We start from the raw sequence: 13,260 nt of genomic DNA on the forward strand, positions 1-13,260 counted from the left end.
AGTCTGCATCCATCACTTTCTCTTGCATCTCATGGCATCATCCCATGTCACCAGGGGCTGCAGATACTGTCAGCAGCAGCAACTGCTTTGAAAGCAGCCCAGTATGTCACCTCCCACCTATCTCAGCAATATTTTGCAAATGCTCTGTCCACAGAATCCAAGCAGCTTCACAAACATCTCTTATCTCAGGGAATCACTCCATGTCTGGGGGTGCCTCCCTCACCCAGCCTATCACCATCAGGCCATGGAAAATGGGCTTCACTTTTCTGTAGTCAGAACCAAAGCCTTGACAGCTCTTGGCTCTTTTTCCATACAGAAGAATTACCAGAGGTCATGGGGCTCCACAGGTGAGTAACTCGCTGCCAGTATTTGGAAGGGTGCCTGGAAAGCAGCTGCTAGAGAAAGCTTTGTCTCAGTACAGAATCTGCAATTACACACTCGTTTTGCCTGTGCCCAATGTAAACAGTCCAACAAGGTGCCACTCTGCAGTGGTGTAAGAGTAGGACTGGCAGCACATGAGTAGAAACCAGAGGGTGATAAGGACGGTCAGGTTATCTCTACTTCCAGACGGGATCCCAACCTACCCTGCACTTCTGTGTTGGCTTTATCAGAGTCAACTTCTTTAAAAGGGCTTTTTAAACTCTTAAGCAGGGAGTAGTCACCCTGACACATCACTCCTCAAGAGAAGTGCCTTAGACTTCTCCAAGCCACAGTTTTCTTCCTTTTTGCAAGAACAACACGAAATACCTTGGAATTAAAGGAACTATCAAGGTGACAGACACTCACTCCAGCTGTAGTTGGTGCAACCAGACATTTCCTGATGGATTTCAGGCACACTTCTACCAGTAAATTGTCTGCTTGGATTGATTAATGACTTCTGAATTGCAGTGAGAATTTGGCAAATGATCTTTGGTTGAAGAACAGCCACCAAAACCTGAATGCAAATTACAAACTGCAGAACTTTCCAGTTCAAAGAAAAACAGAAGGAAGAACATGTAAATTGCCTTTCCTTGAAAAAATGTTCTTTACAGTGTCTTGGGTGAACTCTAGGAAGCTGGTGCCACTGGGCAGCCTCCTGTTGCTGATCTTCTCACAAATACTGGTAAAAGAGGTAAATATTGCTCTTTATTTGAAATAGTGAAATTGCTTATAGCCCAGAAATATTTTTTTTTTCCCATTTGAAACAGGTTCTTTAAGGAGCTTTGGGTTCAACTTTACTTTTCTGCTTTCAGTTCCTCAGTTCCATTTCTCACCTGTCCTAATTTGTTTTAACTACTTGGTTGGAATTTTCCTCTTGTTTGCATCCGGATGGTTTCCTAGAGTATGTTTGTGGGTAGATCTCATGGAATCTTTCCTCTCCTTTTCCAGCCTGTCTCAGCTGAGGCTCTGACAAAATCAATGTGCTGTTGGACGGGACAGTGATAATATTGCTCTACTTCTTGTGACTGCCTTTTAGCTTTTCCTTAAAGCAATTATGACATCATGGATAAATAAACTGAATCCCTGTGTGGTTTATGGGCCAGTATAACTTCAGAGGCTAAGAAAGGTGCCAATTTGATTATGTGTCCAGGATGAATATTTGAGATTAAAGTAAATATCTATCTACTTTGTAGAATTCAACTGATTACAGTACTTGACTAGTCTACTAGGTGATCATAAAGCAAAAAGAACAATGCCATAACTCACACAATTTCTTAGATCTGATTACATGAGGTTTTTATTAATTAGAAATGCTAGAAACACAATTAGCATGTTGTTTCATAGGCAGAATACATTAGGGGTTATTTTCCTATTATAGCACCCAGCTGTGTAAATCCTTACTCATGTGTTTAATGTTTATTTACATGACGAGTCCAGCTGGTCTCACTGGGACAGTGAACGAACAATAGTTTTGGCACACTGCTGCTATATTGTTCTTTACTGAACACCTTCCCCTGGAGCCAAAACATGTCCAAAAGGTTTGTAAGAACAGGGAGAAGAAGTTCACCTGTGATAGTTCAGGCTACACTGCCTCTAGTACATGGTTTTGCTTATTCTTTCCCTCTTCAAAACCACTTAACAGTACTAAGCTGAATATTGAAATAAATGGACCATGGGTCTGTCCTGCAGGCTCAATACCATCACACTCTGAAGGACCAATTCTCCCAGAGATTTTAATGTAGCAGATCCACATCAAATAAGAACTCTGGCATCCTGACTAGTATTTGCCTGTGGTTGGTGTATAGACAGTAACCTGAGGTTGCTCAGGAAGGTCTTGCTAAAGATTAGCTACCAGCCTTGCTTGCTCTGCCAGTAATGACAAAGAGGCAAGAAAAGGGTAGAGGAAAACTTGGCTTGCATCCACAGAAATACACAAGACATTCACACTTCTGGTGCTAATCTTCATTTGCTTTTACATAGGCTATGTCCCACACCCGGATGGATATGGCTCTGCATGCCTTTGATGACCAGTATCTGGGGTGCAGAGAGGAGATGATGGAAGAACTGGAGCAAGGAGACTATTTTCAAAAGGAAATAGCTGCTAACAAGGACTATTTGAGTCTCTGGAAGAAGGCTCGGGAGGCTTTGCTAAAGAGCCCTGTAGGTCTCCTGAGGGAGATGCGTGAGAGCCATGCCATCGTCCTCATGGCTTACACCATGAACTCTTCCCTGCACTCGCAGCTGAACTGGGCTACATCTACAGCAGGAATCTCTCCAGAGCACTACAGACACAAGTTCCATTTTAAATATTTTCACTTCTACCTAACAACTGCTATCCAGATAATGAAGGAATGGCAGAGCAGCATGGGGGAACCTAAGTGCTACCAGGTGCACAGGGGTGTAAAAGACTTACATATCGAGGCCGAGGTGGGCAGCAGGGTGCGATTTGGCCGTTTCACTTCTACCTCCCTCCTCAGGAATGAAGCCCAGAAGTTTGGGAATGAAACTTTGTTCACAGTGACCACTTGCCTGGGATCAGCTATGCAAGGCTTTTCTTACCACACATCTGAGAAAGAAGTCCTCATTCCCCCTTATGAGATATTTCTTGTCAAAAGCTTCTTTCAGACCCAGCAGGGTAACCGGCTGCATCTGCATTCTGTGGGGAACTACAGCAAATACCAGTGCCAGCTGGTGGAAGGTATTGTATACAGCCTCTCACGAAAGGAGGGGGTGCAGGACAGTCTGGTCTCGACTGCCCCAAGCAGCCCCACCAGCTGCACCTGCACGGGGCCACATTCAAGGCCAAACCTGTACCTTGCCTGCCATGTTCGACTATGAGAACCACACCCAGGTTTTACCTGTTTGCTGTGAAACCTGGGACAATCCCACAGCTCATTAAAGATGAATCCACCTGTAACACAGCAGGTCTCAAGGTTCTTTGCAGCCCCCATTTATCCCATGTGCCATTGCAAGGATGTTGTAGGACTCGAGCCTTTGGGTCTCCAGCGTTTTTATTGCAAGAGTGGGTGAGACTTGCTTGAACCAAGTAATCTGTGCTGGTGTCTTGCAATGCTGCTACACTTCAAGCCTCAGGACTGTTCTAGGCTTTGGTCCACTACTAGTCTGGCAAGCTACTACTTCTACATTTATCTCTGGCAAGCTGAGTTAAGTGTAAACAAAGCTACTGTCACTTTATCAGTGACCTTTCTCCTGAGACAGAAGGCAGAAAAGGTATCCTTTGACAAAGGACACACTGAGTTTCCTGTTTATAGAGAGAACTCTATGCTGGAATACCTCATGGGGTCTGTTTCACATCCCTGCCTTTCTGTGAGTCTACCACCAGTCCAGGACTCTTGCTTTTGTCTCTTTGTACAGTAGAACAAAGTAGTGTGTCAATGCAATCTTTGAGCTCAAAGCAATCATTTAGGAGTGAGAGTTTGTGCCTTCACAGTCAAAGTAATAGATAGAGTTGAGGAAATGGCTTTTGTGGGCAAAGGTTGTGTTAGCAAATGCAAAAAGCATTAAGCAGTGAAAAGAGGTCTAAATGACTGCTCTCTTGACTTTCTTTCAGCTTCAAGAAGCAAGAACAGTGGTTATACTGCACTCTCCTCTGCCATTCTTCCTAGTGTGCTTGGAGTTTCCCTGTGCTTGGCCAACAATCTCTGATTCTCTGGCTGCATCCAGATATGTGCCCTTGAATAGTACACAAGAAGTCTCTGGAGTTCCTGCTGCTATGGAAGGTTCAATCTTCCCTTTGCTTTCAGCTGCAACTCTCCAGCAAAGACTGGAACATTCAGCCTGGTTCATCAAAACAGACGTTCCCTGGACCCATTCAGGTAAGAGGAAACTTATCTATGGCCTTTCTGAGGACTAGATCAGGGATAACCTTCACTGTAGATAGCTTTTCCCTTAGGCATTCAGGAAAGACACACAGGGACTCTGGACTCCTTACAGATATCTTAATACCTTTATTTTAAGTGAGAAAGACTCTGTGGGATGCAGAAGGCACCATGGCAGTAAAGCCAAGTGGGTAACTGGGCAGCTGTGCATATCTCCTTTGAGCGCAGGATTCGGAGTCGGATTATTGCGTTGGTTGAAAAGACAGAGAAGTACATTAAGCCGTGCAGATTCTGGCAGACCCTGAACAGCCTTTCTTTGCCACTCTTAAAACCAAGATGGACTAGCACTTCTGGAGTAGTGTCTGACTCTGAAAAGCAAACAGAGGAAATCCAGAAGGCGTTATTACAGGGAAATTACAGGGGAATAAAGGTGGACATATTTTTGGCTAGATTGTTACATTTCTGAAATCAATCATACAAATTGCCAACCCATTCTTGCCAACCTGACCCATTCTTGCCAACCTGACCCATTCTTCCCCAAGACACTAGTTAGAAGAAAACACAGAAAAAGTTATTGACAGCCTTTTCTGAAGTTTTACCAAGCAGGCCAGCAAAATATCGTGCCAGCAACTGCAAGTATTGTTACGCTGGTGGCTGCAGGAAGTATGACTTCAACCTGAAAACTTCAAAGTAAGGAAAGTGCTGTAAATTAATTATTCTTATGTTTCAATGTTTTTTGGTAAATTCATGTGAGTCCTAGAAAACAACTGCTTTACATCATCCTTAGAACTATAATCCTTCAGTTTGTATATACTGGTGGGTATACACAGAATTAAACTCTCATTTTTGGGACGGGGGAATAGACACAGCAAAGTCAAATGCATGACATCTACATTCAAGGGACAAAGCAATTGAAGACTGAGTAATGCAATGTTTTGTCAGGCTACAGTTCCCTGAAAAGTGATCTATGTCAGTCAGTTCATACAGACTAGATGGTGACAGCATCCCTTGATAGGTGGAAGCACAAAAACATTCTCCTTGCTTGGGTGCCCATCATGATACCATTTTGACTGCTAAGAAAGTTATGTCCTTCTGCTTGCACCGATGGGTTCTCCCAAGGCCAACTAGAGATACAGTCCTGGGATAGCATGGGGCTCAGAGACTGCTCCTGATGTTGCCTTTAATTGTGCCAGAGCCCTATAAAGCCAGACTGATTGCAGCAGACAGGTTCCATCAGTTATTGCTGCGGTTAGATGTCTGCAGCTAGAAGCGTTCAAGCACTTGCAACTTCCTGTTCCACTGTATACTTCTAAAGACTTTTTTTTCAGAACTCAGTTCAACCAGCTGCCTTTCCCTCCATTCCTTTCCCTAAGCAAAAGGGGTCTGAAATTAAGTGAAATGCAAAAATTGATTTTAGCCTTCACTGCTGTTCAGAGCTGAGTCTGGGCCTCCACACCACTTCTTCTACTCTCATGGCATCAGAGACCTGGCAAATTGCAGCAATGAAGGATGACAGACACTCCAGATCAAGTCTTTTCCTCAAACTTAATAGGCTTGAAACAATAGCTATTAATCTTCCCAAAAGACCCAAAGTGAAGCAGGAACAAAACCTCCTGCATATTGTTCAAAGTATTTTCTGTCATGTTCCAAATGATGGGGGCTCTAGAAGAAAAGAATTTGCATCCACTGCAAACACCGAAGACCTGAAATCAGTTTCCGGAATGTGACACACAGGCAGTTGCCAGCCTGATCAATTAAATTTGGTTCAATATGGAAGAAGTATTTCAGGACTACATGGCATTCTTAGTGGAAAACACTCAGGAGTCAAAACTAACTGACAATTCCAGAAATACAGCAGTTATATCATTTAGTGTTCTCTTTCAGCTTATGTTCTCATGCCCACAGCTCCGACAACAAGAGAGTTTGGCACTCTGATTGTATTAATTGGGAGTGAATACAGCAGCTCAGCTTTCAGGTGAAAAGAAGTTAGCAATTGCAGAGTACTCATTTTATGCTTCATCTTATATTTTCATCTGAGAACTCAACCATCCTCTATAGTGGAAGCAGTATTCCTGGTGAGACCCTTGTGGGCTGCAGGTCCACCTTTCTAAGGATAAGGGTACAAAAGATGTCTAGCTTGGTTGAAGGCATATGTACAAGCTTGTCTTACTGGAACAGACAAAGCCTGTTTCCACTGTTTGTGGTATCTATTTTTCTGTTTATGTGTGACTGTTCAATTTTTCTTTTATAATTTGCAGGAGTACAAAAGCAGTCATCACAAAAATTCATTATTTCAAGGCATAGCTGCAAGCATTAATGTTTATATTTATAAACAATAGAAATTTCTAAATCTCATTTAAAAACCTAATCTTGTATCTATTTGAATTAGAAGTGCTGTCCTACACCTTTTATGTTCTGCAAGAAACACCATCCCCTTTCAGCCACGGCTGTAGGTACCTGTGATGGTACCTGCTGCAAGCAAGAGGGATTTGTGCTGTACCTATTCTCTCCTTTGGAAGGCCTTTGGACGATCTACTAATTGGGAACTAGCATTAAGTAAACTGAATTCTCTTAAAATTGGAAGGAAGGGGAGAGGAGGAAGAAAATGAGATGAATCTGGGTAAACATCACACAATAGAATTAATGACAAGCAGGCAGGCAACAGGATGCAGCTGAAGCCCAGCCTCCGGATCCCTAACTCATCACATGCTGCTGGAAAGCACCAGACGAGCAGAGGGGAAAGAGGCTGAAGTTACTATTCCATACACATTTCAGCAGGAGTATTCAGACAAAATCAGGTAGGCAGTCTAAATGCTTAATTTGAAAAGTTTCTGTGGTAAATCTCCCTGGAGCTGGAGAAGTAGAAATACAGAAATATATGTGGCCTGCCTAATTCTAGAAGGAAAATGTAAAAACTAACGAAAGTGTTAATGTGAAAAGTAAGAAGCAATTTTTAGCAGTAGGAGACATAAAATCTAAAGCAGCTATAAGAAGCTGAAATAATCATATGTAAAGAACAGATTCTAAAAGTCTTCACATCTGTCTAGTATGTAAAATGTTTGTTGAAGTGCTATTCCTTCTAAAACATTCTGTCTTCTCAGTTTCTATCGATAAGGGAAAAAAAATGACCTTAGAACAAAACACCACTGGAGTAGAAAGGTTTTATTATCACACTGAGTCAGAGAGCAAGCTAGCAACATCCCTGAGGCAGGATTGATATGAAATCATAGCTTGCATTAATATGGCTTTGTTTCCTGAAAATCACAAATCTTTACAGTGTGTGTATTTTGCTTCCTACAGCTTGAAGAAGATGTGTTAAAGAGTTTATTCTCTTGGCAGAGGTACAAGGTAAATGGCTGAAAGAAATACACAGTGCTGTGCAAAATATTGGGGGGGAAAACAACCTCTTTTCAGACTGGCTTGTATTTCAACACTGAGATTAAAAGTTGGCACGGGATTGTGGAAATCATTCTGGTTTTCTACCGTGACCTTGTGGGGGAGGGTGTGTTTAGTAAAATACAGCTGGGTCAGAGTCAGATGATTTGCAGCTAACAGATAGTGCAAGAACTACAAAGGACCAAAATGGCACAAAGGTACCTTTTTAAGAAGAAAAATCTGGGTAGTCCCCTACACATAACTATTTGTAGTTCTAACTGTGAAATTTAGGCACCAACAGCAAGAAGAGGTTTATCTTAGAAAAATGCAAAGCACTGCACGAAAGTGGCCCAGATTAGCAATAAGAGGGCTGAGAACATAAAAAGTACCAACAAAGAAACGAGTCATTCTACTCATTCATAGTTTGCCCCCATAGCAAAGATGTTTGCATTTAAGCTGAAATCATGCTAAAGCACTTTCCCTTTGCAGCTGGTGATAGGTTAAAGGGAAGTGACACCGTGTTGATTACAGAATCCTGGTGATCAGGAGTAACTCCGTGATCACTGATAACTCAGTCTCTTTGGGCTCTCTATGTCAGCATGCATTTTATGAAGAAAAGTATGTTAAATATGCCCTTTTTGCTGGCAAGCTGGTAGCAGCTCAGAGAAGAGTGGTGGCCATAAGGATTAGACACAAGGGTTTGAGGGGAGTTGAATTTTGTGCTCTGGTCTGTACAGTGACAAGGGAGAGCCAGATTCTGCTCAGTCAAATCCTAGGCACTTTGTGAGCGCCTGCAGATATTGGCTCCACATGGAATGGAGAGAGTGAGGCTGTGCAAGCTGGGCTAGCTCGTGTGTGCTGCTCCAAGGCAATGTGACATCACAGCCTGCAGGCCTAGATGCACCTTACAGCGCTTACATGGAGTGCTCAGCATCACGGGAATGACTGCAGAGTAAAAAAACAATGGGAAATTGATTACAGCATTAGGGAGGCAAATAAACCATGAGGGAACAGGGGCTAAATATCAGGGAAGGAAATACAGTGAGAGATGTGTGTAAGGTGACATAGGTTAGGATGGGGTTCTTATATACAATTTTACTATTCACTATGAATTCCCAAGGGGAAGCTTCTTACTATAAGCACAGAATGCTTATATAATAACATCTTCTCTTGAATGTTAGAAGAAAAAAGCTATGCTGGCATAAAATACCCTTATTGTGACACGGACCATGTCCACTCCACCAATCATCATGGTTGCTGAAAAACTGGATGGCAGTAAATGGAAAAATTAGGCTGATACAAAAGAGTGCCTAGAACAGGCCTTTAATCTTAGACCACATCTTTAATTTTGCTGATTAGATGAGATTGTTCCCTTTTTTTAGTGAACTAGTTCAGCTTCGACCATCTTCAGTTTCCAAGGTTCAGTTTCAGTCTTCAGTTGCCAATGACCCACATCCATTTTACCAATCTGCTCCTTACATATTCGTTAGCTACTTTTGTTGCTCTGAGTTTACCCAATGTCTTACAAGGTCCTTTTCCAATCATTTGGCTAAAGATCCAAAACAAGAATTAAGATTTCTACATTTACAAGCTATGCCTTGGGATTTGACCTGCTCAGTATGAAAAGAACCAGTGGGGGAGAGATAAAACATATTTCACTGCTCCTTAACAGCTATGGTTATGGGTGTTGAAAAGAGTAAGAAATTTTTTTCTCTCTTGAAGTAGCCTATTTCTGAAGAATGGCGTTGAGTGACCTCCTTTACCCAGATAATCCCAAGAGAAAGCAAGAACTGATCAATCTGCATCAGGAATTGCTTGACTGTATGTCCACAAATTTCCATGCAACAAATGAGCTGGTTGGAGTGCTGAATAAGCACCTTGGCTGTACCATTACCCCCATCGAGATGAGAGAGAGCAGCACAGTCAAGGAAAACTGTGAGATTATCATTCAAGTGATGAGTGAGATTCAGCATCAGGTGCAGAAGATTGATAGTGACATGAAGGAAAAGCTCGAGCCGGTGCTGTACCAGAAGCTGTATGATATCAAAGAGCCTGAGTTGGAGAAAATTGCAATAGCCCAGAGAGTTTTTTCCATTATTCTTGGAGAAGCAACTTCAACAGCTGCGATGGTAGCTATCAAACTTCTTGGCTCCAACTTTTTAACTCTCACTGTGAGCAAGCTCATCGGTCTCCTTGCGGCTATTGGGGCATCTGTTCTTGGGGGAGTTAGCATTACCATTATTGGGCTTGGCCTTGAAATGATCCTCCATGCCATCCTGGGAGCTGTGGAGAGGAGTCAGCTTCTGACAGCTGTGAGAAGTTATGAGAAGCACCTGGCTGAGTTTAAAGCAGCCTCAGAAAAGTACCAGTGTGCCATACATGAAGTGACTTCTTTGGTGAGACAGCAAGTTCAGTAAATGAAGCTGGAGCTCTCGCTTCTGCTGTGATAGCAGCAGCAGCAACTATGCCAGCAGAAACCTTCTCGATTCATTATGACAAATGAACTACTGATGGCTCTTTTTTTTCTTATTAGTGACAGCAGAACAAGAAAAGTGACAATTCAGGAAGCTGGCAGTGAAATATATTAATAAAGAACTGGTTTGCAGGTGTTTCTGGGAGGCAATGTTTCAAATACTTCGCACCTTTCCTTAAGGTTATTTTCTGGGCAGCATTGTAGGTAACCTTGAACTGTAATTCATACTAGTGACAATAATACTGACTGCTGGACCACTAGTGGTGAGAAGGTGTGTTTCTACATCAAAGATGACAACATGATGGGAGAAAACAATTTCAACAAGGCAATTCATGCCAGCATCTGGAGGCTTTATCAAGACATCTGTGGTTGCTAAACTCTTAGTGTGGATTAGTGCTAAATCTGAATTCCCTGAATTCCCTGTTCATTACAAGGACTAGCTGAAGCATAGCTATTTCCTGCTGTCCTAAGGAGCCAGCCAGAGATCTTCTCTGAATAAACTATAATCCCAGTAGACTGGCAGGTAAGAGAAGCCTGGCCCTACAGGCAAACACACACAACCTTGCCCCACAACTGAGAAAAACCAGCTGCTGCATTCCAGGTGTGCCTGGCCATGATTAACCTTTTATGCTTGTAAGGCTCTGCTCCTGCCAACCCACAAAAATGTCTGTGCAAAGTTGCTGGTTTTTGACTGAATTGGGATTATGCACATGTCCAAGCGCCTGTAGGGTTGAAGCCCTATTAATGTACTAAAGTTATTTTCAAGTGCTTTACCCAATCCCACCAATGTGGGACTGCCAAGAATGTGCTCAGATTCTGCATTTCACAATATGCTACCAATTGTCCTTATTTTTCAGACTTTAAAACCAAAGCTGGAAGCAAGAACATTATTTGTAGTGTCTTGTTTTGATTTGCTGTGGATTGCTTTTCCTTGATCTTAGAAAAAAAGTTAATTTAAGAATTAATAAAAACATACATGAGTATTGGAAGACCTCTCTTTTCTGTACTTTTTTTCTGAAAAACCAATCTTAAACCAAATAAAGAAGTATTAAAATTGTCATTATACATGCAGTTTATATACTAAAACCAAATTCATACATGTTTGTTAATATTCAATATTAGCAATTTTAATTTGTTAATAAATTGATAGTGTCTATGAAATAAAGAGATGGGTGAGATTCACAACCCTTCCATTCTGGGGTTTGGGGGGTTTTTTTTGTTTGTTTTGTTGGGTTTTTATTCTCCTCCACCTCTGACTTTAATCTTTTCTGACTACTCTTCCCTTTTATGCACAAAACCCACTAGATGGCAATGAAACTGCTGGTACTCAACAGCTCTGCCAGTCATCAGGGAGAAAGCCCAGAGTTCAGAAGCAGAGACGGGTGCCAGGGTCTGAGACAGTGGCGCCAGCTGCAGGCTGGGCTATGTGGGTCAGGAAAGCCACTTCAATGGTGGCAAAAAGCACATCCTTGCCTACACGAGGTATTGCGGTAGGTGAGTGGTGACCTGAAGCATCATTTCTCCAAGATGTAATATCTCTTGTCTCCTGACACGACTGACACTCAGTTTAGAACGAGTTGTGTAGAGGCAAGAGACTGTCAATCAGGAGAACAGCAATATTTGTGTGTTGGAGAGGTAGGAGTTCCTGGCTCCTGTTTTCTATGTGCAAATGTACACTCTAAAGTAGGAAGAAAAAACAGCTCTTTGCAAGATTGCCAATCACTGGTGTGTGAGAATAGTGGAGTCAAATAAAAACAAATCTGTTGTATGTTTCAAGCAATTTGCCCACATTATCTTACCCCTCTACAGTGACATGGCACCTGACAGCTGTGTGGCCACAGCTTTCCATCACATCCTCTTGAGCTTTCTGCCTTTGCTTAGGCTGCTGATGTGGACAAAGGTTTAAGAATTAAAACTGTGATATGTGTGTTCCAAATAAGAACAGCCTCAAAAAAACTTCAAACCAGCCCAAACCACTCTAAACTGCTTCCAAACCTACGTGGAAAAACAGTATGGTCGCAACCAAAATCTGCCCTGAAGAATGTGCTTTCTGGTAACAAAAATAATACAAAGTGAACATGCCAAAGAGGCACAAGGTGGGGATGACTATGCTGTGCACGTGGTTAGCAAGACTCCCTAGGCACTGAGAGCTCCTGAAGCTCTGGCTCTGAGGATGCTCATTGACTGCCTATCTGCTTACTTGGATTTTGTGCAGTTTGTGACTAATGCCAGCAATAATGTGATGTACAATTTATAGTCTTTTACCCACCCTGCAGTGATCCTTACAAATTAGCCAACTGAGACTCCATCATTTGAAAAACTGTAACAACATTGTGTTGCATGGTATGTCCACCAGGAGCAGGGAGTCTAGAAATCCTGCCCAGAGATCTCACCGCCTCTGCTCCCAGGTGCCACCTGTGCAGAGAAAAATTTCCTTCCTATATCTCCTCCCCGACATGCTAGTTCTTTAAGCCTGCACCCATATTTTATTGCCTGCACATTGATGTTTCGTGCATCTTTATCCTGTTTCTTCATGTGCTGTGGACTCTTGCTGGAAATTGTACTTTGGACAACGACACAAAACAGTCCCCACTAGGTGTTCACCAGCCTCGCCAGCTCACCACAGTGGGGGCTGTAGGAGGAGACAAGTAACAGAGTAGTTTCTGTGGTCCCCGATGGCATCAAACGATCTCTCCCGTTCTCTTCGTTCATCTGAGCTGCCCGATGAACGTCATCCAGTCACCTTTCTCCAGCAGTCCCCGGGAAAAGCAGCCGGCGCAGGAGCGCAGCAGAGGGATCCCAGCCTCACCCTCCGGGCGGCAGCGCTGCCGCGAGGCCAAGCCCCACAGCAAACCCATGCAACAGACCTGAGGCTGCGGGCAGCCCCTGCTCCCGCAGCGCTTCGCCTTTATTCCCCATGGACAGAGGCTTCCCCCACGCCCCTCGGCTCTACCTTGTTTCAGGGCACGGGGGGCACTTTGGGGGATGTTCCCTGGAGAGCGTGGGGGAGCAGAGGCCGCGTTCACAGCGCTGCTTCCAGCACTGGCCGTGCGGGAGCAGCGCTCCCGAACCCGCACTCCTCCAGAACCGCGTATGCCCACCTGCTCCCAGACCCCGCCGGGGCCGGCTGGCCGCTGGTGCCTAGCCCTAGCC

The 13,260-nt window shown here is 43.4% G+C and overlaps 2 protein-coding genes across 5 annotated transcripts; both read left to right on the forward strand.

Annotated features, from left to right (window-relative positions):
• Positions 1–608: 608 nt before the first annotated feature.
• ART4 (ADP-ribosyltransferase 4 (inactive) (Dombrock blood group)) lies at positions 609–4,239 on the forward strand. Its single transcript, XM_042027163.1, has 3 exons — positions 609–1,111; positions 2,401–3,118; positions 3,992–4,239. Exons 1-3 carry the CDS (start codon positions 1,019–1,021, stop codon positions 4,084–4,086), a joined length of 906 nt encoding a protein of 301 aa, XP_041883097.1. The 5' UTR covers positions 609–1,018; the 3' UTR covers positions 4,087–4,239.
• Positions 4,206–11,096, forward strand: SMCO3 (single-pass membrane protein with coiled-coil domains 3). 4 transcript variants are annotated; one of them, XM_042027177.1, is made up of 3 exons: positions 4,206–4,256; positions 7,560–7,607; positions 9,357–11,096. In XM_042027177.1, exon 3 carries the CDS (start codon positions 9,374–9,376, stop codon positions 10,049–10,051), a length of 678 nt encoding a protein of 225 aa, XP_041883111.1. In that variant the 5' UTR covers positions 4,206–4,256; positions 7,560–7,607; positions 9,357–9,373; the 3' UTR covers positions 10,052–11,096. The 4 variants fall into 4 exon arrangements, with proteins under 4 accessions (XP_041883111.1, XP_041883139.1, XP_041883130.1 ...); XM_042027205.1 differs by having other exon boundaries at positions 4,226–4,256; positions 9,360–11,096; XM_042027196.1 differs by lacking the exon at positions 4,206–4,256 and adding an exon at positions 7,018–7,057 and having other exon boundaries at positions 9,360–11,096.
• The last annotated feature ends 2,164 nt before the right edge of the window (positions 11,097–13,260 follow it).

The sequence above is a fragment of the Corvus kubaryi genome, unplaced genomic scaffold (genome assembly GCF_017639235.1).
Source record: "Corvus kubaryi isolate FWS band 111438036 unplaced genomic scaffold, C.kubaryi_AGA036_p1.0 129, whole genome shotgun sequence".
NCBI classification, from domain to species: domain Eukaryota; kingdom Metazoa; phylum Chordata; class Aves; order Passeriformes; family Corvidae; genus Corvus; species Corvus kubaryi.